The sequence below is a fragment of the Hippopotamus amphibius genome, chromosome 3 (assembly GCF_030028045.1).
Source record: "Hippopotamus amphibius kiboko isolate mHipAmp2 chromosome 3, mHipAmp2.hap2, whole genome shotgun sequence".
NCBI lineage: Eukaryota > Metazoa > Chordata > Mammalia > Artiodactyla > Hippopotamidae > Hippopotamus > Hippopotamus amphibius.
In genome coordinates, this window is record NC_080188.1 from 128,048,003 (window position 1) to 128,070,778 (window position 22,776).

Sequence of the window (22,776 nt, forward strand, 5' to 3'; positions counted from 1 at the left end):
CCCAACCCGGCGGCGCTCTGCACCACTTCAAGGGCCTGCTCTCCCCTGGCCAATCGGAGAAGAGGTTGTTTTTGATTCGCCCGCCTTTGCCGGCGACACCAGCCAATCAGACCACGCCATGAAGAGTCAACGCAGAAATGGCGAAGCTAGCCGGCCCAATGGTCGCGCCCCAGAAGGTAGGCTCCGCCTCTGGGCGGACAGGCCCGTCGGTACGGGAAGGAGAGACGGCGCTGCAAGGTGGGTGTTCGGGGTTCAGCTGTGAAGGCCGGGCCTGGGCGGCGCGGCGTCGGGGTCGAGTGTGCGGCCCCCTTTGGCCCCGCCGGCTCCGCGCCCGGGCTTTGTCTCGACCCGCTCAGGACCCGCGGTCTCTGTGTCCTTGAGCGTGCAGCCGGCACCCTCAAGGCGCATGCGCCGCCTGCACCCCTGGGGTCAGAGGTCATGAGGAAGGTCGGGGAAGGAGCCGGGTTGGGCGCCTGGCACTGAAGTTAGCGGTCAAAAGAAATGGGCCCGCTAGAGGTCACAGGTCACGGGAGGGGCGCTTTTGGCCTCTGGCTGAGTGCCAGGCCCAGGGCTAAACCCTTAGCATCTTCGAGCCCCCTCCGTTCTCGCCACTTCCCATTTCACAGATGAGAAAACCCAAGGTCACTCGGCAGGCAGGCTGGGAGACAGCTCCAGAAGGGCCTTGATGCTGGGGAGAGGAATTCGATCTTGAGGGTTATTTTTATTTAAGCCTTTAAAGGGTTCCCTCAGGGGAGGGCCGGGGCCGGGGGGTGTAAAGGGAGGGGTCCCGCCTGGTTCACATCCTGGTCCCACCCCCCTTAGTGTGTGACTTTGGGCAAGTCACTTAACACGACTAAGCTGTAGCTTCTCATCTGTGCCTCCCTCTGGGGTCCTCATGAGGACAAAGTGACAGTGCACGTAACCCCTAGCACAGTGCCTGGCATGGTGAGCTCGCAATAAATGCTGGTGGCAGTTGGCAGTGTTACCTGGGTCAGGTTGGAGGCTGGGAGGGGCTGCACCTGGGAACAGGAAGGCCGTCTGTGCCTCTGACAGGAATGGGGGTGAGCAGGGGACAAGGTGACACAGTGGCACTAGGGTCAAGGCTCAGGGCTCCTGCCGTGCTAGAGTTCCTGGGGGGGACCACACCTGTCTAATACCCACCTATGCCTCCCTCTCTTTTCACACCCACAGATGCGCTGCCTGACCACGCCCATGCTGCTTAGGGCCCTGGCCCGGGCCCAGGCTGCACGTGTAGGTAGGACCAAGGGAGCCTTTCCTGGGTGTGGGGGGCCCAGCCTCCCGGCATGAGGTCTCAGCTACACAGCGTAACCCCTCTCCTTGCAGGGCATCCCAGTAGCCGGAGCGTCCACAGCAGCGCGGTGGCAGCCACCTACAGTGAGTCCCAGGGCGCCTCGAGCCTCAGGCTTTCTGATCACGGTCCTTCCAGAGGCAGGGGAGGAGGCCTGGGTTCTAGTCCTGGCTTTGCTGGGGGCTCCCCGTCCTGGAGCCTCAGTTTCCACTCTGTAAAACGAGGATGGTGATCAAGATTGAATATAATTCGTGGGGGCGGGGTCTGTCATTGCACAGGGTGGGGGGCCTTCCCTGTGGCTACACAGTGTGATCGCAGACCTTCCCCGAGTTGGATGAGGAGGGAGCTGCCAGGTGTGAGCCTTGGGAGCCTGTGCCTCTTCATCAGGACCCCACACCCAAGCCCCTTCCACCTCCTATCAGCTCCCAGCTAGGATGGCCACACAGGCACAGGGGGAAGCAGGTGAGGACTGCCCGGGCCAGAGGCCGGTCTCGAGGGGTGGTTACTGAGGCGGGGAAGGTTTGGTGAATGAACAAGCCCCGGGGGGCCCAGCTATTGCACCTAGAAGGAGGCCAGGCCTCACCTCCCTGAGCTGGAGCCCTTGGGGAGGGCCTGTGTGAGGCCCCCTGCCACGGCCTCTGTGCCCGCCTCCCCTGCAGAATATGTGAACATGCGGGAGTCCTCGATGGACATGAAGTCAGTGACCGACCGGGCAGCGCAGACCCTGCTGTGGACTGAGCTCATCCGAGGTGGGCCCTGGCGGGAGGGGCGAGGTGGGCTTGTCGGGGTGGGGCACTGATGTGTTAGGGAGGAGGTGCCCCCTCCCACCATGCCCATGCCACCCCCAGGCCTGGGCATGACCCTGAGTTACCTGTTCCGAGAGCCGGCCACCATCAACTACCCGTTCGAGAAAGGCCCGCTGAGCCCGCGCTTCCGTGGAGAGCACGCGCTGCGCCGTTACCCATCTGGAGAGGAGCGCTGCATTGCCTGCAAGCTCTGCGAGGCCGTGTGCCCAGCCCAGGTGAGCGCCCGGCCCAGGTGAGCCCCCGGCCCCAGCTGACCGCCACCCTGGCCCCTGCCACTGGGAGAGCGAGGCCACAGCCTGCTATAGGGAGACTGAGGCGGGCAGCCCTGGGCCTGAACTCTGGCCCCCGCTGCTGGGTGTGTGTCCCCAGGAACGTCCCTTTCCTGCTTGGAGCCACTTCCCCTCATGAACGGGAACGATGAGGCCCTGCTGCCAGAGCCGACTCAGAGGTGGTGACTCAGGGGAGGAGAGCTTCCAGCCCCGAGCAGGCCACGTGGCACAGCTGGCTCCTGCCCTTGGGGGTCTGGTCATGGGTGTGAAACCCAGGCCTTGAGCCACGAGGTGGCCCCTGAGCGTCTCCACTTTGACCTGGATGCAGCAGCAGTTTCAGGAGCCCAGCCTGTGTGCCCGCCACAGGTCCGGGTCCAGGGACACGTGCCACAGCCGGGGCCCTCACCGCCCCTGGTTGCTGCTTCTTTGAGCCCCTGGCCTTTGGTTCTGTGGGAGGGTTCCGCACGGACTGCCTGGTGCAGAAGCAGAAAGACACAGCTGGGGCTCTCAGGCCGGTGGATGTTCCCGGCAGGAACCCAACAGGCACAGGGGTCCTCACTGTCCACACAATGACCCCCTCCCAGTGGCTGCTCCAGGCCACGTCTCTATGACTCAGGATGGCTCCTGTCCACATCCTGTGGCTCATCTCCTGGACCACTCCCAAGTCCTCCAGGCCCGCAGTTTGTGGCCTTGCTGTCCCCAGTCTAGCCAGTGACCGGGAGAACATAGGAGGTCTCCCCTAAAATAAAATAGTGACATCCAGGCCGTGAGTGCTGGCTGTGGGCCAGGCACTGTGCCAAGCTCATGACTCATCTCTGCAACAACTCTAGGAGGTAGAGATTATTATCCCCATTTTTATAGAAGAGGAAACTGAGGCACAAAGAGATGAGGTTACTAGCCAAAGGTCTGACTGAGTGGTGAGCTTTCCACTCCTGGGGACATCTCAGGGCCTTTGCTAGATCCCTTTGAAGGCCCTCCCAGCTGTGGAAGGCCCAGGCCACCCCTTCCCCCAGCTGGTGCCAGTCTGTGCCCAGAAACTGAGAGTTAAGGACCTGTGTTTGAGTCTGGGCTCTGCCCCTCACTTACTGTGTGGCTTTGGGAAACCCCTCAACCTCTCTGAGCCTCAGTTTTCTCATCCATTAAATGGGGATAACTAGATGTAATTGGGAAGGTTGCTCAATGTACAGCCGACAGTAATGGGGCCTTTTTTACAGGGTGAGACCCCTTGGGGCTGCGGGTGCTGTGGTGCACAGGCAGGCAACAGCCCTTGCCTCATGCGACTCACATGCTCAGGCAGGAGGTGCTGGCAGTTAACAAACAAGGGAATGTCAGCGAGCGCAGGTGCTCAGAGGCCGACGTCACAGCCGCGCCAGGCAGCCCTTGGGACAGGAGTCAGGAAAGGCACACGCGGGCTGAGGGTGGATGACAGAGGGTCTGCTCTGTAGGGCCCCAGGGGGCCAGTCCCCCAGGAGTGGGAATGAGCCATGGGGTGGGGGGGGCACGGGGAGGAGTGGATCCTGTGCCCAGGGCCAGCATGGCTGGCAGGTGACAGTACCCTGTGCCACCCCACAGGCCATTACCATTGAGGCTGAGCCACGGGCCGATGGCAGCCGCCGGACCACGCGCTATGACATCGACATGACCAAGTGCATCTACTGTGGCTTCTGCCAGGAGGCCTGCCCCGTGGATGCCATTGTCGAGGTGAGCGGGCCCCGTGGTGGGGGAGGCCGGGGTGGAAGCTCCTCGGAGGGCCTGACGCCAGCACCTGTTCCCCTGCTTGCAGGGCCCCAACTTCGAGTTCTCCACAGAGACGCACGAGGAGCTGCTCTACAACAAGGAGAAGCTGCTCAACAACGGGGACAAGTGGGAGGCCGAGATTGCCGCCAACATCCAGGCTGACTACCTCTACCGGTGACCAGCCCGCCGGCTGGCCCGAGGCCCCTCCTGCCCAATAAAAAGCTCTGACCTCCCCCACCGCCTCTGTCATGAGTCTGCCGTCTGGGCCGGAACCGTCTACAGCCCGACCACGGCCTGTGGGTTCCTCCGTTGGACCAGGTCCTTGGACAGTCGCCTTCCTATGCGACTCTGTGGGTCTTGCCAGGCCCTCCCCGTGGCTGGGCCCTGGCCCACAGCAGCCTGTGGCCCACACGTCTTCCTGGGCATATTCCCCAAGGCTCCACAGGCTGGAGGTTGGCTCAGGTCCACTGTTCCCATAATCCTGGGTGTCCAGGATGTGGAGTCGGGGCCTGCCCTCTCCTAAGGGCCACCCACAACTGAGACCCTAAGGAGTTAGAGCCTCCCAAGGCTGCAGGCAGAAATACGTGAAGGAGCAGGAACTCGGAAAGGCCAGGGCATCCTTGTTGGGGACTGGGGGAAGCCTGCTCTGGGGGTGACAGTCACGAGGGGGTGACACAGGCCCTGCTGCCCGTGAGCTGGCTCTGCCTCTCCTCCAGTCACGTCCCCTTTCCTCCCCAAGTTCCCCAGATCTGGCTGCGGGCCTGGCTTCTGCTGCATAGGACTTCTGCTTTGCTGTCCCAGCCAAGTGATGTAGTTCCTTCTGGGGCCACGTGCAAGCCCGGGGCCAGTGGAGGAACAGCCCCCATGTAACTTGATGCTAGGAGATGTGAGAAGATTTCAGTTCATTCTCAGCAATGAGGAAACTGGCTCAGAGGGGTGAAGTGGCTTGCTCAGGAGCACACAGCACATATCTGATGAAAAAACTAACTTAGGTCTGAGAGATCTTGGAGTTCCCTTTCTCTGTTGTTTCCCAAAGTGCTTTTCACAAAACACTAATCTCCCAAGATGCTTCTTGGAAAGAAAGGGGAAGGTGGTTCTGTGGACCAGTAAGTATGGGAAATGCCCCACGTGCCCTCTCCCCTCTGGGACAGGCACTGCATGATAGTACATTCAAGGCTCTGAGAAGGCCTGCAGCAAAGAAACAGATTATCCCGCTCTTTCCCAGGGAGCCCCTTTTCTCAGATCACCTGCTGACACCTGGGCCTACTTACCAGGCCAGGCTGGGCCATCTCCTGATGCAGAAGTGGCCCAGGACTTGTGCAGACCCCACCACCTGCCAAGGTTTTGGGGCACTTACAGCCCCCAAAATGGCACAGAGGTGAGAGGTGCAGGACCAGAAGGGAAGATGTGAGCCCAGGGAGTGTCCACAAGTCGAGCACTGCTAGTCCTGGTGGCTGCTGGGGACAGAAGCTCTCCAAAAACAAGGCCAGTTGTAAGAGGCAGGCTTTAAAATCTTAAATCACCTCTAATTTTGCTTTTCCCAGACATAACCAGTATTAGATACTTGGCATGGAGCCTATATCTGTACTCAGGTAAATAGAATACTTTTTTTAAAATGGATGAATCTAGGGACTTCCCTGGCGGTCCGGTGGTTAAGACTCTGTGCTTCCAGTGCAGGGGCCGCGGGTTTGATCCCTGGTGGGGGGAACTAAGATTCCACACGCTGCACAGTTCAGAAAAAAAAAAAAAAAGAATAAAATGGATGAGTCTGTCCAGCTCCTGACCTGATTCTGTCCCTTACTGCCGGGTCTGAGTGCAACTCTGTCACACTTTTGTAACACGATAGAGTCCCAGTTTGCCCTGCGTGGGAAGTTCTGACCCGAGGCCCCACTGGTCCTGTTTGGTTGTGTCACTGTTCCTCCTTGGAAACAGCCCTACCGTGCCCCAGAGAGTCTCCCACTTTTCTGAAGACACTGCCCTTGGCTGTGACTCAGTTTCCAGCCCCCAGCTCTGGGGGTTCCATTGGCCCACCCTCCCCCCACGCCTTAAAGGCCCTTGCACTGTGGGGGTTCAAGGATCACCAGAGCTGAGGGGCTCCAGTGGGTACAGTCTTGACCCGTACAAAGTGCAGGCAGCTGGACAGTCGAGAGCCCCAGGCTGGGGGGTGCTGAGATGGGACAAACTGCATGGGGCTAATTGGGAGCCAGGTCACGGGGACACATCCAGCCACAGGAGGAGTAACAGCCAGGGCAGAGCATGGCCCAGTGCCAGCTGGGTGCGGGGCCCACGGCCCGGCCCTCGGTGTCCTGCTACCATTGAGGAAAGAGGCCCAGAGAAGGGCAGCCACCCACCCAAGGACACAGACCACTGGGCCTGGAGTCGCCCAGGGCCCTATCCTGGGTGGTCAGAAGCAGGAAGATAGAAGGACCTGTGTAACTGCGGCCTGACCAAGGGAGAAGGGGTCCCAGAGGTGGGGACACGTGGGTTTTGGGCCCGAGGCCTGAGCATATTGGGGTCTTCTCAGCCATAGGCCCAGTGAGCCCTCTAGGTGGTGGAGCTCCCACCCTGTGGCCCCGCAGCTGGGCCTACGCTGGGCATCTCCCCACATCCCGGACGTGTAGACCTGCGCGGTGGGCGCTGGTCAATGTCTGCTCGGTCTCCCGGCCTCCTACCGCCGCTCCGAACCCCCAGCCCCGGGCCAGCCCGGGTTCCCGCTCCCAGGACTCCGGGTGGGGGTTTGGGGCGGGCCCTGGGGGCGGAGCTTCCCTGGCCCCGCCCCTCCCCGCCCCGCCCTCCGGGGAAAGTGAGTTGCGTGGGCGCGGGGCGGGGACCGCAGAGTTGCGAGCGCAGAGCCCAGCAGAGCCGAGCAGCGGCGCGTGCGGCCGACCCGGGGTGAGTGCCCCAGCCGGGGGCTGCAGAGCTCCCAGCTCCGCCTGCCGCCCTCGCTTCCCTCTGCCCCGGGAAGGGGAGTCTTGGCGCCCGCACCCAGCTGGGTCAGTGCAGGCAGCTCAGTCCGCAGGGCCGCGGGTGTCAGCCCTTAATGGGGGCCCCAGGGGCGGCTAAGAGGAGAAAGAGGAGGAGAATGGGGGTGTCCACAGCCTGTAACAACTAACGTGGAGCTCATCTGTGCCGGGCCAGGTGGTGCTCAGAGCTTTCTCTGCTGCATCTTCCTGGGAGGGAGGGACCCATTCTACTTATGAGGAAACTGAGTCCCTCCCGACTAGGAAGAGGCGGAGCTCCAAGAAGAGAGTGCAGACCCTCACCTCCAGCCCAGCTCCTCATGGCGGGCCAGGGGCTCAGAGGAGAGATCTGATGGGTTTCTGGAGGCGGTGGCCTTAGTCTCCAGGCTCCTAAAGGAGCAGCAAGAGAGGGGCACAGAGTGGCTAGAGGCCGGACTCTGAAGGACCAAGTTACCTTGCTCTGTAAATGTCGCTGGGGTGGCCCCTGGCTCAGCTAGGGGCCAGGGAGGATGAGGCAGAGGGGATGAGGGAATGGAGGCCTGAAATGCCAGGGGAGGGGTCTGCCCAGGTCTCTGCACCCCCGTGCTCCCTACAGCCTGTCCCACCCAGGGGAAGTGCCCAGGCCCCAGGGCTGCTGCCCTGCCTGGATCCCTAGACGTAGCTCCCTACAACCCCCCATTTGGCTGGCCCAGCCTTTGGGCCGCCTGGGGCAGAGAACAGCCCTCTCCCAGCACGTATTGTGGGCTGGGCCTTCCAAACCTGCAGCCCCAGGGCCTGGCCCGGCCACCTGCTGACTCGTCTTTAAATCAGGGCTACAGTGCCCCCTCCCCCAGGGACTGCTGTTAGATGTAAATGAGGTGTTGTGGGTGAGGGGGTTAAGTTTATCTCCCCACCCAGGTCCTGTCTCTGCTGGGGTGGCCAAGTCCCATTCACCCAGAGAAGAAGTGGAGGCCCAGAGAGGGTGAGAGACTCCCCCAAGGACACACAGCTAACCACAGCTTGGGAGGGGCTCAGAGCTTTGGTCCCTGGCCCCTCTTGCCCACCCTTCCCTCTTCAGGGCCTGGCACTTCCACAGCCCCCAGCCGTCTCTCGGCCTTTGGGAAGGGAGCTGCTTTTCCTATTTACATGTGAGTAAACCAGACCCAGGGGAGGAAGTGACCAACTAGACAGGCCCCAGCCGGGCCCAGGCAGCAGGCGGGGCGCTCTGGTGCCAAATGTTCACCTTCTCAGCGGGCTCTTGCCCGATCCGGTCCCCTCCCCCCTCAATTTGAGAGGTAAGGAAACTGAGTCCCACAGAGGGGAAGGGGACGGCCCTGGGCCCCAGGGCCGGCGGCTGGGGAGTCCTGGCTTGTGGGCTGGGCGTCTACAGGGCCTGTGGGAGGCCACCCTGGCCCTGGCCCTGGCCCTGCCTCTGCGGCTCCTCCTGTCCCGCAGGCATTGAGCAAGGCCCCACGAGGCCCTTCCTGCCCATTTCAGTTTCCACAGTTTCACTTTCGTTGGTTTCGACACCTGGAGGGCTCCTCCCCCAGGCCCCTACCCGCGAGGCTGCTGCTGGGCCACCAGGGCCTCAGGGAAAGGTCCCCCTTCCTCAGTGGCCCCTGCCTGTCCTCTCTACCCTTCCCCGAGTCCCAGTGAGTCCCCACCCCTCAGCACACACAGACCCGCAGGGAGGGAGGAGGGCCCCCGCTGCCCGTGGGGACAGGCCAGACCTCAGCCCTGGTGTCCCTTGTCACGGATGCCCCCGGGGTGGAAAGGCGAGGGCTCCAGGCCATGGCAGTCAGGAGGCTGGTGGCACTGGAGGTGGCCCTTGGCCTGGGGCCCCGAGGCTGTGTAGGATCTCGGGTGAGGGCAGGTCATGGAGAGGTGACAGCGGGAGCAGGGGCCAGGTTTGAGAAGAGCCAGGGTCTCCAGGAGCCACCAGGGGTGGAGGGCAGGGGTCTCAGGACAGAGCCAGCTGGGAAGGAGCTTGATGTGGGACTGTGGGTCCAGCTGTGGGGTCAGCTGCACCGCTTACTTCCTGTGTGACCTCGGCACCCTGCTGAGCCCTCCTGGGCCTCAGTTTCCCCATCTGTCAGATAAGGGTGGTAACAGTACCTTGCAGGATCACATGAGCTCAGAATTCCTACCCCGTGGGGAACTGCCTGTGACCTGCCCCTGCCTGCCCTGCAGGACCATGGGCTCCATGTTCCGGAGTGAGGAGGTGGCGCTGGTCCAGCTCTTCCTGCCCACAGCTGCTGCCTACACGTGTGTGAGCCAGCTCGGGGAGCTGGGCCTCGTGGAGTTCAGAGACGTGAGTGGAGCTGGGATGGGCGTGGGAGGCCTCGTCCTTGGGCATCCCAGATGGCGGACAATCTACCCCCTACTGACCCCCGGCCCTGCTTGAATCCCGGAAGCCTCTGCTGTAAATACTCTGCTCTCAGGAAGGCTGAGACCACCCTGCCCCAGCCTGGGTTCAGCCAGGCCTCCTGGGCCCAGCCAGGCCTCCTGGGCCCTGCCTCGCCCTTCCCAGGCCACGTGTCTGTCTTCAGCTGGGCATCTGGAGGGTCACGGTGTGCTCAGCACCTTTCTGGGGGAGGCAGCTGTGATCTGAGGAGAGCCAGGCTTGTGTCCCGGTGGGGGGACCTCCTTGGCCCCCTGCCTGGAAAACTGACTTCTCGGTTTGGCAACCACAGCTCAACGCCTCAGTGAGTGCCTTCCAGAGACGCTTCGTGGTGGATGTCAGGCGCTGTGAAGAGCTGGAGAAGACCTTCAGTGAGTTGGCCCCAGGCCCACACCCCAGGCAGGCTTCCTGGAGGAGGCACCAGTCGAGCTTGGTCTGAAAGGAAGAGTTCAAGTCACCCAGGTGGAAGGCAGAGAAGGGAGACCTGGGCTGGGCCTCGCAGAGCGAGGACAGGGCAGCTGGGACCTGTGGGGTGTTCTTGGGTGAGCTGAGCAGAGGGTGCAGGCCAGGGCTCCCTTGGAAGAGGCCCTGAATACCGAGTAAGGGCTCAGGACTTCATCCTCTGGACGCTAGGAGCCACCCATAGGTTTCTAAGCAGGAGAGGGGCTTGGACAGAACCTTCTCTGCTGCAGATGGACTGGGGTGGGCAGAGGCCAGGATCCTGGGTTGGGTGCCCCCAAGGAGCAGCTCCTTCTTGGACCTGGGCAAGAGGGACCCCTGCCCTGGGTTCTGTTCTGGAAACCCCTCCCGGGAGGACCCTGCATGGTGGCAGGATAGAGCATGTCTGTTTAATGGTTAGCTTGACTGGTAAGTTTTAAGTACTCAGGTATGTAGCCTGTGGGCCTCCATGCAAGCTCTCATCCCAGGCCCTGCAGTGCTAGGGCTGCCTGCCCAAAGACCACTATGGGACCCAGGCCAGCAGCTGCGGACAGAGAGCAGCCTAGAAAAGTCTCAGGGCTGGGGGAGGTGGAGCAGACCTGGAGGGATGGAGGTTTATTTAGCCTGAGGTTTTCCTGGGGTCTCAGACTCAGTGAATCAGTTAGCTGGTGGCCCACGGGATTTGGGGATGGCGTTTGGAATCCCCTAGACGTTAGCCAGCCTTGGCTAATAGTGGCCATTGGCTGGTGGTGGCCCCTGAGCGGCCTCCCCTGACACCTGTCCCTCTGCACGCAGCCTTCCTGCAGGAGGAGGTGCGGCGGGCTGGGCTGACGCTGCCTGTGCCCGAGGGGGTGCTGCTGGCCCCCCCGCCCCGCGACCTCCTGCGCATCCAGGAGGAGACAGAACGCCTGGCACAGGAGCTCCGGGATGTGCGGGGCAACCAGCAGGCCCTGCGGACCCAGCTGCACCAGCTGCAGCTCCACTCGGCCGTGCTGGGCCAGGGCCACGGTCACCCGGTCAGCTCCAGCCTGGGCGGGGGCGCAGGGAGGGGTGGGAGGGCCAGGCCCCACCCCGGGCTGGGGCTCATGGTGCCTCTCCGCTCCTAGCCGGCAGCCACCCACATGGATGGGTCCTTGGAAAGGACCCCCCTGCTCCAGTCCCCCGGGGGCCCGCACCAGGACCTGAGGGTCAAGTAAGTGAGGGGCCGCTTTGCTCTCTTTCTGGTGTGTTCATCCTGGTGAGGCAGGCCTAGCTGGGACTCCTTGTCCAGTGCTCTCCCGCAGCTGCCCTCAAATGGCCCTCTGCCTCCTCCCTCAGACCTGCAATTTCCCTCGCCCCCGTGGGTGTCTCTTCTGGCTGTGCCTGGGGGGCTCCTGCCTTCTCCGTGGGGGCAGGGGCAGTGTGCCTGGCCGGGGGGGGGCAGCGGGGGGAGGTGGGAGCAGCCCCTGCCCAGCCCCGCCCTGCCCCGCAGCTTCGTGGCAGGTGCCGTGGAACCCCACAAGGCCGCTGCCCTGGAGCGCCTGCTCTGGAGGGCCTGCCGTGGCTTCCTCATCGCCAGCTTCAGGGAGACGGAGCAGCAGCTGGAGGACCCCATGACGGTGAGCAGGTGGGGGTGCTCGGGCTGGGGGGCGTCCTGGGCGGAGTCCAGCCCGCACGGTGACCTGGGTCCCGCTCCCGCAGGGCGAGCCTGCAACGTGGATGACCTTCGTCATCTCCTACTGGGGGGAGCAGATCGGGCAGAAGGTCCGCAAGATCACGGACTGGTGAGGCCCCGTCGCGTGGGCGGCTGGCCACCCGCTGCCCTTGGGCCCAGGCCCCCTGCGTGTCGCCTCCCCGTCTGCCACATGGCCCTGTGGGCTCCCCCTAGACTCGGCCTGGACCCCGTGCCCCCGCCTCACCTCCCCGCTCCTCCCCGCCAGCTTCCACTGCCACGTCTTCCCATTCGCGGAGCAGGAGGAGGTGCGGCACGCAGCCCTGCAGCAGCTGCAGCAACAGAGCCACGAGCTGCAGGAGGTGGGTGCCCGCAGCCTGGCTGCACCCCTGCCTTCCCCTCCACCCCCTCCACCGCACCGGGCCCCGCTCCTCCTGACCACCCGCTCTGGCCGCAGGTCCTGGGGGAGACGGAGCGCTTCCTGAGCCAGGTGCTCGGCCGGGTGCAGAGGCTGCTGCCGCCCTGGCAAGTGCAGATCCGCAAGATGAAGGCCGTGTACCTGGCCCTCAACCAGTGCAGCGTGAGCTCCACACACAAGTGCCTCATCGCCGAGGCCTGGTGTGCCACGCGCGACCTGCCTACCCTGCAGCAGGCGCTGCAGGACAGCTCGGTAAGCATGGCGCGGCTCCTCCCCGCCCCGCTACCCGGCAGGGGCCAGTTTCCTCCTCGGAGCACACTTTCCATTCCTGGTGCCATCAGCGCCGGGCTTTTGCCAGGGCTCATCCTCCTCCAGGGAGTCCACCGTGATGGCCCCAGCCCAGCAAGACCCCTCCCTGCCCCGACTTCCCAGAGGCCCTGGGATGGGCCGTCACACCCTGGAGGCTACACTGGGTGTTAAGTTAGAAACCGGGTTTAAATCCAGGCTCTGCAGGCACTGGCCCTGTGACCTTGGGCCAATTGGAGGGAGCCTTGGGCTCATTTGTGAAATGGGTGTGCTGACCCTGCCTCCAGGGCTCACCGCACTAGGTGCTCACCTGTGGCAGTGGGGCTCCCTCTCCCGGGCCACCTGGATGGGAGGAAGCACGCTTCTATTTCCCAAGTGACTTCTGGGCTAAGCTCGGGTTCTCGCTAAATCCCCTTGAACTGGGGCAGGTGTGGCTGGTCATTCTGTTTCACAGGGAGAGGAGGGGCTGCCCCGGGTCCCCTGGCTTCCAGCCGGCGAATCCCCACAGTGCTCTCCATGTCCAGCTGGGCCTGGCTGGGGGGGTCCCTGAAGGCCCCTGCCATCAGTCTTGTCTGTCTATCTCTCTGCCTGCTGGATGCCCCAGAGCGAGGCAGGTGTGAGCGCCGTGGTTCACCGCATCCCCTGTCGGGACATGCCACCCACGCTCATCCGTACCAACCGCTTCACGGCCAGCTTCCAGGGCATCGTGGACGCCTATGGTGTGGGCCGTTACCAGGAGGTCAACCCTGGTGAGAGCAGCTGCCCCCCGCAGCCCCAGCCTTTGGGAGGCTCAGCTGCCGCCCTGGGTGGAAGCCTGGGAGGGCTGCGTCCCCACACTGGGCCTGTTCTGCCCTCCTGAGGTGAGAGGCACACTCCCCATCACGCTCTGAGGGGCCAAGGTGGGGGCTTCGTGTTTATTCCCAGCACACACCACCCCTCCCACCGCCATTGTTAAGCTAACAAGGGAGCCGGCAGAGTTGTGCAAAGAACAGCTTTGCAGTAGGAATGGCCCGAGTTGGAGGTCCTACTCGCTTACTTTGATGAGTTTCTTAGCTTCTCTGAGCCTCAGTTTTGTCATCTATAAAATGGGGATAGTGATACAGAGCTGAGAAGTGTTGGGAAGATCTGTGGTTGCCAAAGGTTGCCTGCCGGGGTGGTTTGTTTGGCCACATTGTGTTTTTTAAGACGGTTTGAATTGGGTGCAGCCCTAGGTCAGGTTCTCCCAGAAGCAGACCCTGAGATGGGGTCTCTGATGCAAGTGGTCTGGTGGGTTTTTTTTAATAAATTTATTTATTTATTTGTTTATTTATTTATTTATTTATTGGCTGTGTTGGGTCTTCGTTGCTGCACACGGGCTTTCTCTAGTTGTTGCAAGTGGAGGTTACTCGCCATTGTGGTTTGCGGGCTCCTCATTGCTGTGGCTTCTCTTGTTGCGGAGCATGGGCTCTAGGCGCATGGGCTTCAGTAGTTGTGGCATACAGGCTCAATAGTTGTGTCGCATGGGCTTGGTTGGTCCGCGGCATATGGGATCTTCCTGGAGCAGGGATCAAACTGTGTCCTTTGCATTGGCAGGCAGATTCTTAACCACTGCGCCACCTAGGAAGCCCCTATTTTTTTTTTAATTACTTAATTTTTTTTTTTTTGGCTGTGTTGTCTGTTTGTTGCTGCATGCAGGCATTCTCTAGTGGCGTGTAGGGGCTACTCTTTGTTGCAGTGCGTGGGTTTCTCTGCAGTGGCTTCTCTTATTGTAGAACACGGGCTCTAGGTGCGTGGGCTTCAGTAGTTGTGGCACATGGGCTCAGTAGTTGTGGTTCACAGGCTCAGTAGTTGTGGCTCACGGGCTCTAAAGCACAGGTTCAGTAGTTGTGGCGCACAGGTTTAGTTGCTCCACGGCATCTGGAATCTTCCTGGACCAGGGATCAAACCCGTGTCCTCTGCATTGGCAGGCAGATTCTTAACCACGGCTCCACCTGGGAAGTCTGCAAGTGGTCTATTGAGAGAGGTGACCTTAGGGGGCAGGGAAGCAGTCAGGGAGAGGAGAGCCGAGCAGGGCCAGTCTCAGGTGAAGTCCGGCCTCAGCCTGAGTCTGCAGGGAGCTCTAGAGCATAAAGGACCCTACAGTGTGTCCGGCTCAAGGCCAATGAGCAGGGCTTTCAAACCCAGCGCCTCAGTCGTCCACCAGGCCTCATGGGTGGGCGGTGAGGCCGTCAGCTCCAGGCACATCCGTCTGGGTGCTCACCGGCCTGGTGAGGCTGCTGCTCTGTAAGTGGCCCACTGGGCAGCGGGGTGCACAGAGCTGCAAAGGGAGCCATGGCCACCTGGAGGAGCATCACAGCATCTGCTGCGGGCGCCAGGGCTTAAAGTGGGAGTTTTTGCAAAAGTCTGCATTTTCTCAAGACTAGCAAAAAGTGAGAGATTTGGCAACGTGGTGCCCACCCCCAACAGGCTGGAGCTGGGTGGTGGCAGCCCCCTCCCATTTGCCCATGCCCGTCCCGGGACCAGCAGGCACTGGCTTTCCTCCCTCCCTGGCTCCCTCTGCCTTCCTGAGGCCTGTGGGACCTGGCCTGGTTCCTCTCCCTCCAGGTACCCCTCTGCCTGCAGCAGGCTGGCTGTGGGGTGGCCAACGGCCCAGCATCCCCTGTGTCACTGAGTGGGGGAGCTGCAGGGCACCTCTGTATGAGCCCAAAGAATGGGTGTGGGGGTGAACCGTGATGAGGCCCCTTACGGGAGGCCAGGGCGGGGTCCTGTCTCACCCAGTGGGCAAGAGGCAGGGTTTGGGGCCCCCAAGGTGGTACGGGCAGGACGTGAGGGTGAAATCTGGGGCCGTGTGGACCGAGACCAGGGTCACATGGTCCTCTGGGGCCTGCTGCCCCTGCAGGACCAGCATCTGGGAGCTTGGTGTGGGGCCCCCTCCCCATTTCACCTGCCCAGATTTCCCCTGTGTTAGCAGATGCCAGTCCGGTTGGAGCAGACCTGTTATCAGATAGCCACGGTTGCTAATATGCCACCAGCTCTCAAAGTGCTAGCTTTGGGGAGGTATTCGTTTGCTAGGGCTGCTGTAACAAAGCATCACAGTTAAACGATAGGTACAGATTGTGTCTCAGTTCTGGAGGCTGGAAGTCTGAGAGCAAGGTGTCGGCAGGGCTGGTTCCTTCTGAGAGCTGTGAGGGAGAGTCTGTTCAGGCTTCTCTCCTTGGCTTGTGGACAGCTGTCTTCATATTCATATGGCATTCTCCCAGTATGTGTGTCTAAGGTCTAAATTCCCCTTTTTATAAGGACACCAGGGACTTCCCTGGTGGCACAGTGGTTAAGAATCCGCCTGCCAATGCAGGGGACGCGGGTTTGATCCCTAGTCTGGGAAGATTCCACATGCCACGGAGCAACTAAGCCCGTGTGCCACAACTACTGAGCCTGTGCTCTAGAGCCCGCGAGCCACAACTATCGAGCCCATTGCAATGAACAGTAGCCCCCACTCGCCACAACTAGAAAAAGCCCACACGCAACAACAAAGACCCAACACAGTCAATAAATTAATTAATTACATAAATTTATTTTTAAAAAAATGACACCAGTCAGATTCGATTAGGACCCACCCTAATGACCTCATTTTCACTTGGTTACACCTGTAAAGATTGTATCTCCAAATAAGGTCACTTTCTAAGGTTTTGGGGATTAGGACTCCAACATATCTTTTTTGGGGGGAGCACTGTTCAGCCCATAACTGGGATGTGCATTAGAACCCTAACACCCACGAGAAATTTTTCCCATTTTACTTAAAGGGAAGCTGAGGCCCCAAAGGTGGTGATCAGCTAGGCCTTCTGAAACTTGCTGTGTGCCAGCCAGCACTGCCACTGGGCTCTCTGTGCTTCTGCTTAAAGCTCCTCTCGTAAATAATAGTAGCTAGAACTGCTAACGTTATATTGAGTAGTTATGGTCTCCCAGGTGCTGTCCATGGATACATGTGTTTATAACAGCCCTGTGAAGTGGTGGTACTGTTATCTCCATTTTGCAGATGGGGAAATGGAGGTTCAGAGAGGTTAAGACACTAGTCCAAGGTTGCACAGCCAGTAAGTGGCTGGCTCTTGAATGCGGACAAGCGGTGTGGCATCCCTGCCTGGCTACACCACCTTCATATCTCCTGGGGTCCCAGAGCCTGGCTTGGGGGCCTCTGTGGCGTCCTGTACAGGGATGGGGGTCCTGGCTGACCACCCGGCCCCTCTGCCCGCAGCACCCTACACCATCATCACCTTCCCCTTCCTCTTCGCCGTCATGTTTGGTGACGTGGGCCACGGGCTGCTCATGTTCCTCTTCGCCCTGGCCATGGTGCTGGCCGAGAACCGGCCGGCCGTGAAGACGGCGCAGAACGAGGTGAGGGGCGGCAGGGGGTGGGAGTAGGGGGGCTCCGGGCACGGTGAGGGGCTGGGGTCGGCTCTCACGGCGCCTGCACCCCCAGATCTGGAGGACCTTCTTCGGGGGCCGCTACCTGCTTCTGCTCATGGGCCTGTTCTCCGTCTACACCGGCTTCATCTACAACGAGTGCTTCAGCCGCGCCACGGCCATCTTCCCCTCGGGCTGGAGCGTGGCGGCCATGGCCAACCAGTCCGGCTGGAGGTGAGGCCCCGCCGCGCCCGCCCCGCGGCCCCGAGGCCCCCAGGCTCCTGACCAGCCCTCCCGCTCTTGTCACAGTGACGCCTTCCTGGCCCAGCACCCGCTGCTTGCCCTGGACCCCAATGTCACCGGTGTCTTCCTGGGACCCTACCCCTTCGGCATCGACCCCGTGAGTCCCGGCCGCCCGTCGGGGGTGGTATGGGCAGGGGGGCGAGTCCAGGGCTCCCTGCTCGCCCAGCCCCTCCCGAGCGCCAGGACTGGTTCTGGGTGCAGGAGGCAGGGGCCCCACAGACTGGGGCCACTTGTCCTACTTGAAAAACAGAGAAGCAAGTCCGAATAAGAGCAGCATTCTGTAGCCCCCTCTGAGCCAGGCAGGCACCGTCCCGAGCCCTCGTTGAAATGATCTGATGTCTGGTCCTCGTGACAGCTCCACGGGGTGCACGTGAGGGCTGTCCCCATGTTACAGGTGAGGAAGCTGAGGTTGCGTGCCCAGCGTCGCCCAGCTAGGAAGAACAGGGGTTGGGGCCCAGGCTGCCTGGCCCAGTCTGTGCTATTCACCGCTCTCTGCTGCCCCTCGTCAGGCGGGGGATAGGTTGAGAGGAGACCCTGGACGAGAGTGACTCGGGTGGGGAGGCCCCTTCGTGACAGCCCCCCCCCCCCCCACCTCCCCAGGTCTGGAGCCTGGCTGTCAACCACCTGAGCTTCCTCAACTCCTTCAAAATGAAGATGTCTGTCATTCTGGGGGTCACCCACATGACCTTCGGGGTGGTCCTGGGAGTCTTCAACCACCTGTGAGGGCTGGGGGTCCTGGGGGTGGGCGGGCGGGGTGCCGGACAGGGCCAGGGTGGCCTGGTGACCCGGCTCCCCTCCCATCCCAGGCACTTTGGCCAGTGGTACCGGCTGCTGCTGGAGACCCTCCCCGAGCTGGTCTTCCTGCTGGGGCTGTTCGGCTACCTTGTCTTCCTGGTCGCCTACAAGTGGCTGTGGGTCACGGCCGCCAGCGCCGCCTCGGCCCCCAGCATCCTCATCCACTTCATCAACATGTTCCTCTTCTCCAGGAGCCCCACCAACCGGCCGCTTTTCTCTGGGCAGGTGGGCTGGGGCGGGGGAGGGGGCTCACACCCCTCCCTGGGGGCCCCCGGGGGCTGGGCCTCTCGGGATGCAGGCCTGAGGCCGTGAGACAGGGAGGCCCGAGACGGCGGGGAGCTCCCAGCAGGGGTGGCGCACAGCGGCTGCTGGAAGCCCAGGGCGACGTCCCTTCTTACAGAGGGGCCCTGGGGAGCAGCGGGCTGCGGGCTTCCTGGGCCCCCGGGGATCGCGTGGCCCGAGCTGCTGTGCGGCTCGGGGGGGGCGCCCTGACTCTCGCCCCCTCCCCTGCAGGAGGTGGTGCAGTCCACGCTGGTGGTCCTGGCCCTGGCCACGGTGCCTGTCCTGCTGCTCGGCACACCCTTGTTCCTGCGCCGGCAGCACCGCCGCCGCCACTCTCGGAGGAGGGGACAGCCGGTACGGGCCGGGGAGCATGCAGGGTGGGGGTGCGGGGTCCTGTCCGGGACGTGAGCCCCACCTGGGGCTGGGGGGGGTCTGCTGATGCTGCTGCCCCCACTTCTAGGATGAGGACAAGGACAGGCTTCTGGACGTGTCCGACGCGTCCCTGGCCGGCCAGGGCTCTGATGAGGAGAAGGCAGGATGCCCAGGGGACCCAGAGGAGGCCAAGGTGGGTGTGGTGCCTCCCTGAGTGGGGGAGGGCTGCTGGCCCGGCGCGCCCCTCACTGCTGCCCGTCCCCCCAGTTTGTCCCGTCCGAGGTGTTCATGCACCAAGCCATCCACACCATCGAGTTCTGCCTGGGTTGCATCTCCAACACGGCCTCCTACCTGCGCCTCTGGGCCCTGAGCCTGGCCCATGCCCGTGAGTCCTGGCTCCTTCCCACACTGGGCTGGCTGCAGGATGGGTGGCCTTCAGGAGCCCTGTCTCTAAAGGGGGGACGTTGGAGGAGGTCCCCTGCCGGCCCATGGGGAGAGCGGGCTTCGGGACGCCGAGGTGGCCGGGTGGTCCCCACAGTTCCCTGCTTCACCTGCAGAGCTGTCGGAGGTCCTGTGGGCCATGGTGATGCGAGTCGGCCTGGGCCTGAGCGGCAAGGTGGGTGTGGCGGCCGTGGTGCTGGTCCCCGTCTTTGCCGCCTTCGCCGTGTTGACCGTGGCCATCCTGCTGGTGATGGAGGGGCTCTCGGCCTTCCTGCACGCGCTGCGGCTGCACTGGTGAGGGGCCTGCCTGGCGGGTGCGGGCAGCACTGGGTGGGGGAGGAAGGCGGGGGGTGCGTCCCCTTACCAGCTCTCCCCTCTCACCCCAGGGTGGAGTTCCAGAACAAATTCTACTCAGGCACCGGCTACAAGCTGAGCCCCTTCACCTTCGCCGTGGAGGATGAATAGTGCCCACAACCCTGCCCTTAGCTTGCTGAGCAGTAAAGAAATAAAGAGGAGAAGGCCCAGGACCCGAGTCTTGGGCTTGTCTGGGAGGCAGGGGCCGGGGAGGTTGGGTGTAGAGGAGCCTGGGCTCGGGCACGGGCTGATCCTGCCCCTGGGAGCCTTTTGGTTTGATGGATGCCATGCCAGCCTCTGTGCCCATCTCCCTTATGTCTGTCTTTGCGGCTGAAGTTGGTGTGGGGTGTAGGGAGGTGGGAGGCACTGGCCTACGATCTGGGGACTCAAGACGTCAGGAGCGGACCCAAGAGCACATCTCAATAACCCCAGACTCCTGGAGTGAAGCGGGGGACAGAACTAGGACCAAGGAGGGATGTTTCCAGTATATTCTAGCTCAGAAAGATGGTCTGAGGTCACACCTGGGGTCACACCTGCCACCCATCCCCAAAACACACCACGCTCTCGGTGCTGACCACCTGCTTAGGGTTCCCCTCACTGCCCCTCCCTGCGAGTCTCTGCGCAGCTCTGCTCCCCGGGCACCACCCTCCACACCCAGGGTAGCCCAGACATCATCTGACAGTCAGTTTGCATACCCCCAAGAACGAGGAGCGCCAAGCTTTACCTTCCTGGGGAGCAAAGAGGGGCAGTGAGGGGATGCCTGGCACATCCTTGTGGTGGTTCTGGAACACCTCAGCCTGACCCGGCACTCCGTGTGGGACCGTGGTGTCACACCCGAGGCCACCTTCCTGCAGACAAGGGCAGAGGCCGTCCAGGGCAGCCCAAGAATTGCCCAGGGCTCCAAGAATCAGAAAAGGGCTGAGCTGGACTCCAGGCCCTGCCTCCCCATCACCAGAGGCTGCAGTCTTCCCCCATCCCTCCCTGGTAGGCAGTCCTGCTCCCAGGCCATCTGCTGGTCGGGGGAGGTGGCATCCTGCGGGTGGGTCTCGCTGGCCTGGGTCTCACCACCGGCGGGGAGGCAGAGCCAGCACTTCCCAGAGGCTCCACTTTCTCCTGCCTGAGGCGCGCCAAGAGGTTCTTCTGGCTGGAGGCCCCAGAGACCCCCCTGGGCGCAGTGAGCCGGGGGGTCTGGCCCCATCATTGTGGCTCTTGTCTGGCCAGCTGCCGGGAGAAGCCTGTCCTTCCAGAGTCCAGGACTGCCCCGCTCAGGGCCCCCAGATCCTCTGCTGGGGTACGAGCGGCTGCACGGCAGCCCCACATGCCTGGCAGAGACTTGGCTCTGAGAAACGTCGACGGCAGCGTCTGGTTAGGAACAGAGGGAGCGGTGTGTCTCAGGATCTGGACTAAGCCCAGGATGCCAAACTTTACCTTCCTGGGGAGCAGAGCTGCGCAGAGACTCGCAGGGAGGGGCAGGTGAGGGGAACCCTAGGCAGGTGGTCAGCACCGAGAGCGTGGAACGTTTTGAGGGTGGGTGGCAGGTGTGACCCCAGGGAGACGCTGGCTGGCCCTGCCCTGGCTTTGACGTGTGGACAGCTGGGAGCCTGGCTGGAGAGGGCTGGTTGCCATGGACCAGCACATGCAAAGGCACTGGAGGGGGCACCCCTGGAGCTTGGAGGTCACATTTGGAGACAAAGGGACAGGGGGTCACCTGCACTGAGGACAGGCCTGATCGCTGCTCAGGCGAGTGTACGGTCAATCCAGGAGGAGAGCTGATCATCGAACAGGTGGGAATCCCAGGAATTCCACATGCAGAGCATGAAAGTGATGGCTGGATGCGAGGGAGCCTGGCCCCAAGGCCACCCGGCAGAGGCAAGCGCAAGTGGGCCTGCTGTCTTAAAGAGGAGGAAGGCAGGACTGGGGGACGGGCAAGGCCAGTGGGGCCTTGGAGGCAAAGGCAGGAGCTGGGAGCTGTGTCCTACGATCTCACACCCCGGGCAGCAGCATCTGGGGCTCAGTTTTACTGCTTGGATATCAGAACACACTCACGGGCTTAAACTTTAGGGGTCTGGAAGGCTGGGTGGTGGGAAGTTTCCCTCCTGCCCCAGCCCCGCTGTCCATTTCTTCCCAGACAGCCCACTGCTCCCCACTCCTGCCCAAGGGCTTCGCACCTGGAGCCACAACCAGAGCCGAGGGGACACATCGGAGCCCCCCACCCCCCGCCCCAGACGCGGGACACATCCGAGGGTGACAGCAAAGGATGGGCTTTCATTTTATTTTTGTATTGTTTGTAGAGTACAATCTTCGGGGTAGCAGGAATGTATGCACAAAAACAATTCAAATAAGAGTTGAGTAAAAAAAAAAAGAATTTGTCCCAAAGGACATTTAACATATACAGATTTCACAGCTATACTCTATCCCCGCCCCCATACTCCACACACGGGCTGTGGTGTCCCACCAGAATGACCACGTGAGGGACACCCCTCCCCACACCCGGCACACTAAGGCCCCAGCACCGGTGGGGCGCCCTGGGGCTGGACCATGCCTAGGGGCGGGCAGCCGGCCCTGCTGCAGGAGCCCAGCTACAGGCTGAGCAGAGGTGGAGGGGAAAAGGCTGCAGAGAGCGGGACGAAGCAGCCCACACCCCACCAGGAAAGCAGATAGGGTGGGGGGCCTGTGTGCCCACGCGTCCCCGCCAGCCTGCTGGCCCTCTGCGGCCACGGCCCACTGCCTGCCCCGGCGATGAAGTGCAGTTAGAGGGCACGGCGGGGGCGCATCCAGTTCAGGTGAGATTCATCTGCAGAGGAAAACACGGACGGCAGGCAGCAGCGGGCAGCCACGTTCGTCCCCGCCTCTGTGCGCCCGCACCGTCGGGGGCCGTCTGCACCCCCCCGGGACTCCAGTCACGACGTGGGGCATCAGCAGCGTCGCCACCCACGCACCGCCCTCCACGCCTGGTACCCGCAGAGTCGGTCAGCGCCGTCCACCAGCCCGGTCACTGACATCCTTTGAAGACCAGTGTTAACCAAGAGGCACCTGCAGCGGCACTGCTCACTCCTGCGGTCCGCCACGTCTGACTGCAGTGGAAAACGCCTTCTCTAGATTAAGGGAGTCTGAGATGTTGCACTATTGCACTAGTGAGTGTACTACAATTCTGCTTCCCGATCTCATGTCAGAGTCCTAGTGAAATCGTAAACAAGATATGAAGTAAATGTTACTCAATTTTAATACAGTCTTTCGTATCATACACAGCTGTGTTCGGCAGCGAGACGTCCGAGCCTTCTTGCCACAGGTACAGTAGTCGGAGCACAGAGGGACCCTCGGGCTCGGCCGCCACACGCGGCCCAGGGATGCAGCATAGGCAGGCCTCCCCTGGTCACACCCCGAGCCTTCTCCTCTGGTCAAAATAGGCGTCGAACCTGGCTTGGGCATACTCCTAGGAGACAGAAGGAAGAGGGGCCTCACCGACGGTCCCGCCCGCCCCCCGCACAGAGCAGAGCAGCTCCGTGTGCGGCAGGCCGTCCAGGAGCCACGCTGTGCTCAGGACGGTCCTCTCCCGCTGGTGGCCCCGGTCCCCACCT

General features: G+C 62.1%; 3 protein-coding genes across 7 annotated transcripts in view; 2 read left to right on the forward strand and 1 right to left on the reverse strand.

Moving 5' to 3' along the window:
- Position 1: 1 nt before the first annotated feature.
- On the forward strand, positions 2–4,352 carry NDUFS8 (NADH:ubiquinone oxidoreductase core subunit S8). Of its 4 annotated transcripts, none has more exons than XM_057727629.1 (7): positions 2–237; positions 1,192–1,255; positions 1,345–1,395; positions 1,969–2,058; positions 2,158–2,330; positions 3,957–4,085; positions 4,168–4,352. In XM_057727629.1, the coding sequence occupies exons 2-7, from the start codon at positions 1,192–1,194 to the stop codon at positions 4,297–4,299; spliced, it is 639 nt and encodes a 212-aa protein (XP_057583612.1). In that variant the 5' UTR covers positions 2–237; the 3' UTR covers positions 4,300–4,352. The 4 variants fall into 4 exon arrangements, with proteins under 4 accessions (XP_057583612.1, XP_057583614.1, XP_057583613.1 ...); XM_057727628.1 differs by lacking the exon at positions 2–237 and adding an exon at positions 437–945; XM_057727631.1 differs by lacking the exon at positions 1,969–2,058 and having other exon boundaries at positions 152–237.
- Positions 4,353–6,972: 2,620 nt separating this feature from the next.
- On the forward strand, positions 6,973–19,371 carry TCIRG1 (T cell immune regulator 1, ATPase H+ transporting V0 subunit a3). 2 transcript variants are annotated; one of them, XM_057726043.1, is made up of 21 exons: positions 6,973–7,013; positions 8,139–8,208; positions 9,251–9,371; positions 9,754–9,832; positions 10,695–10,915; positions 11,006–11,091; positions 11,371–11,497; positions 11,580–11,662; positions 11,819–11,912; positions 12,008–12,220; positions 12,879–13,023; positions 16,503–16,642; positions 16,728–16,885; positions 16,961–17,051; positions 17,555–17,673; positions 17,761–17,974; positions 18,263–18,385; positions 18,492–18,596; positions 18,671–18,788; positions 18,961–19,138; positions 19,231–19,371. In XM_057726043.1, coding segments are annotated over exons 2-21 (2,496 nt in total). In that variant the 5' UTR covers positions 6,973–7,013; positions 8,139–8,206; the 3' UTR covers positions 19,310–19,371. The 2 variants fall into 2 exon arrangements, with proteins under 2 accessions (XP_057582026.1, XP_057582027.1); XM_057726044.1 differs by lacking the exons at positions 6,973–7,013; positions 8,139–8,208 and adding an exon at positions 8,071–8,089.
- Positions 19,372–21,461: 2,090 nt separating this feature from the next.
- CHKA (choline kinase alpha) overlaps positions 21,462–22,776 on the reverse strand; it is a 56,321-nt gene continuing 55,006 nt past the window's right edge. The window contains exon 12 of the mRNA XM_057726046.1: positions 21,462–22,631. Within this exon, the coding sequence (XP_057582029.1) occupies positions 22,572–22,631 (60 nt within the window). The 3' untranslated portion in view covers positions 21,462–22,571. The remainder of the gene's footprint in view (positions 22,632–22,776) is intronic.

Excerpts from the sequence above, each read along its gene's own strand:
- TCIRG1 (XM_057726043.1), top strand. Across the intron at positions 17,975-18,262 it reads GGCCGCTTTTCTCTGGGCAG|GAGGTGGTGCAGTCCACGCT; the intron begins GTGGGCTGGGGC and ends CCTCCCCTGCAG. Across the intron at positions 18,597-18,670 it reads GGGACCCAGAGGAGGCCAAG|TTTGTCCCGTCCGAGGTGTT; the intron begins GTGGGTGTGGTG and ends CCGTCCCCCCAG.
- NDUFS8 (XM_057727628.1), top strand. Across the intron at positions 2,059-2,157 it reads GTGGACTGAGCTCATCCGAG|GCCTGGGCATGACCCTGAGT; the intron begins GTGGGCCCTGGC and ends TGCCACCCCCAG. Across the intron at positions 4,086-4,167 it reads CCGTGGATGCCATTGTCGAG|GGCCCCAACTTCGAGTTCTC; the intron begins GTGAGCGGGCCC and ends CCCTGCTTGCAG.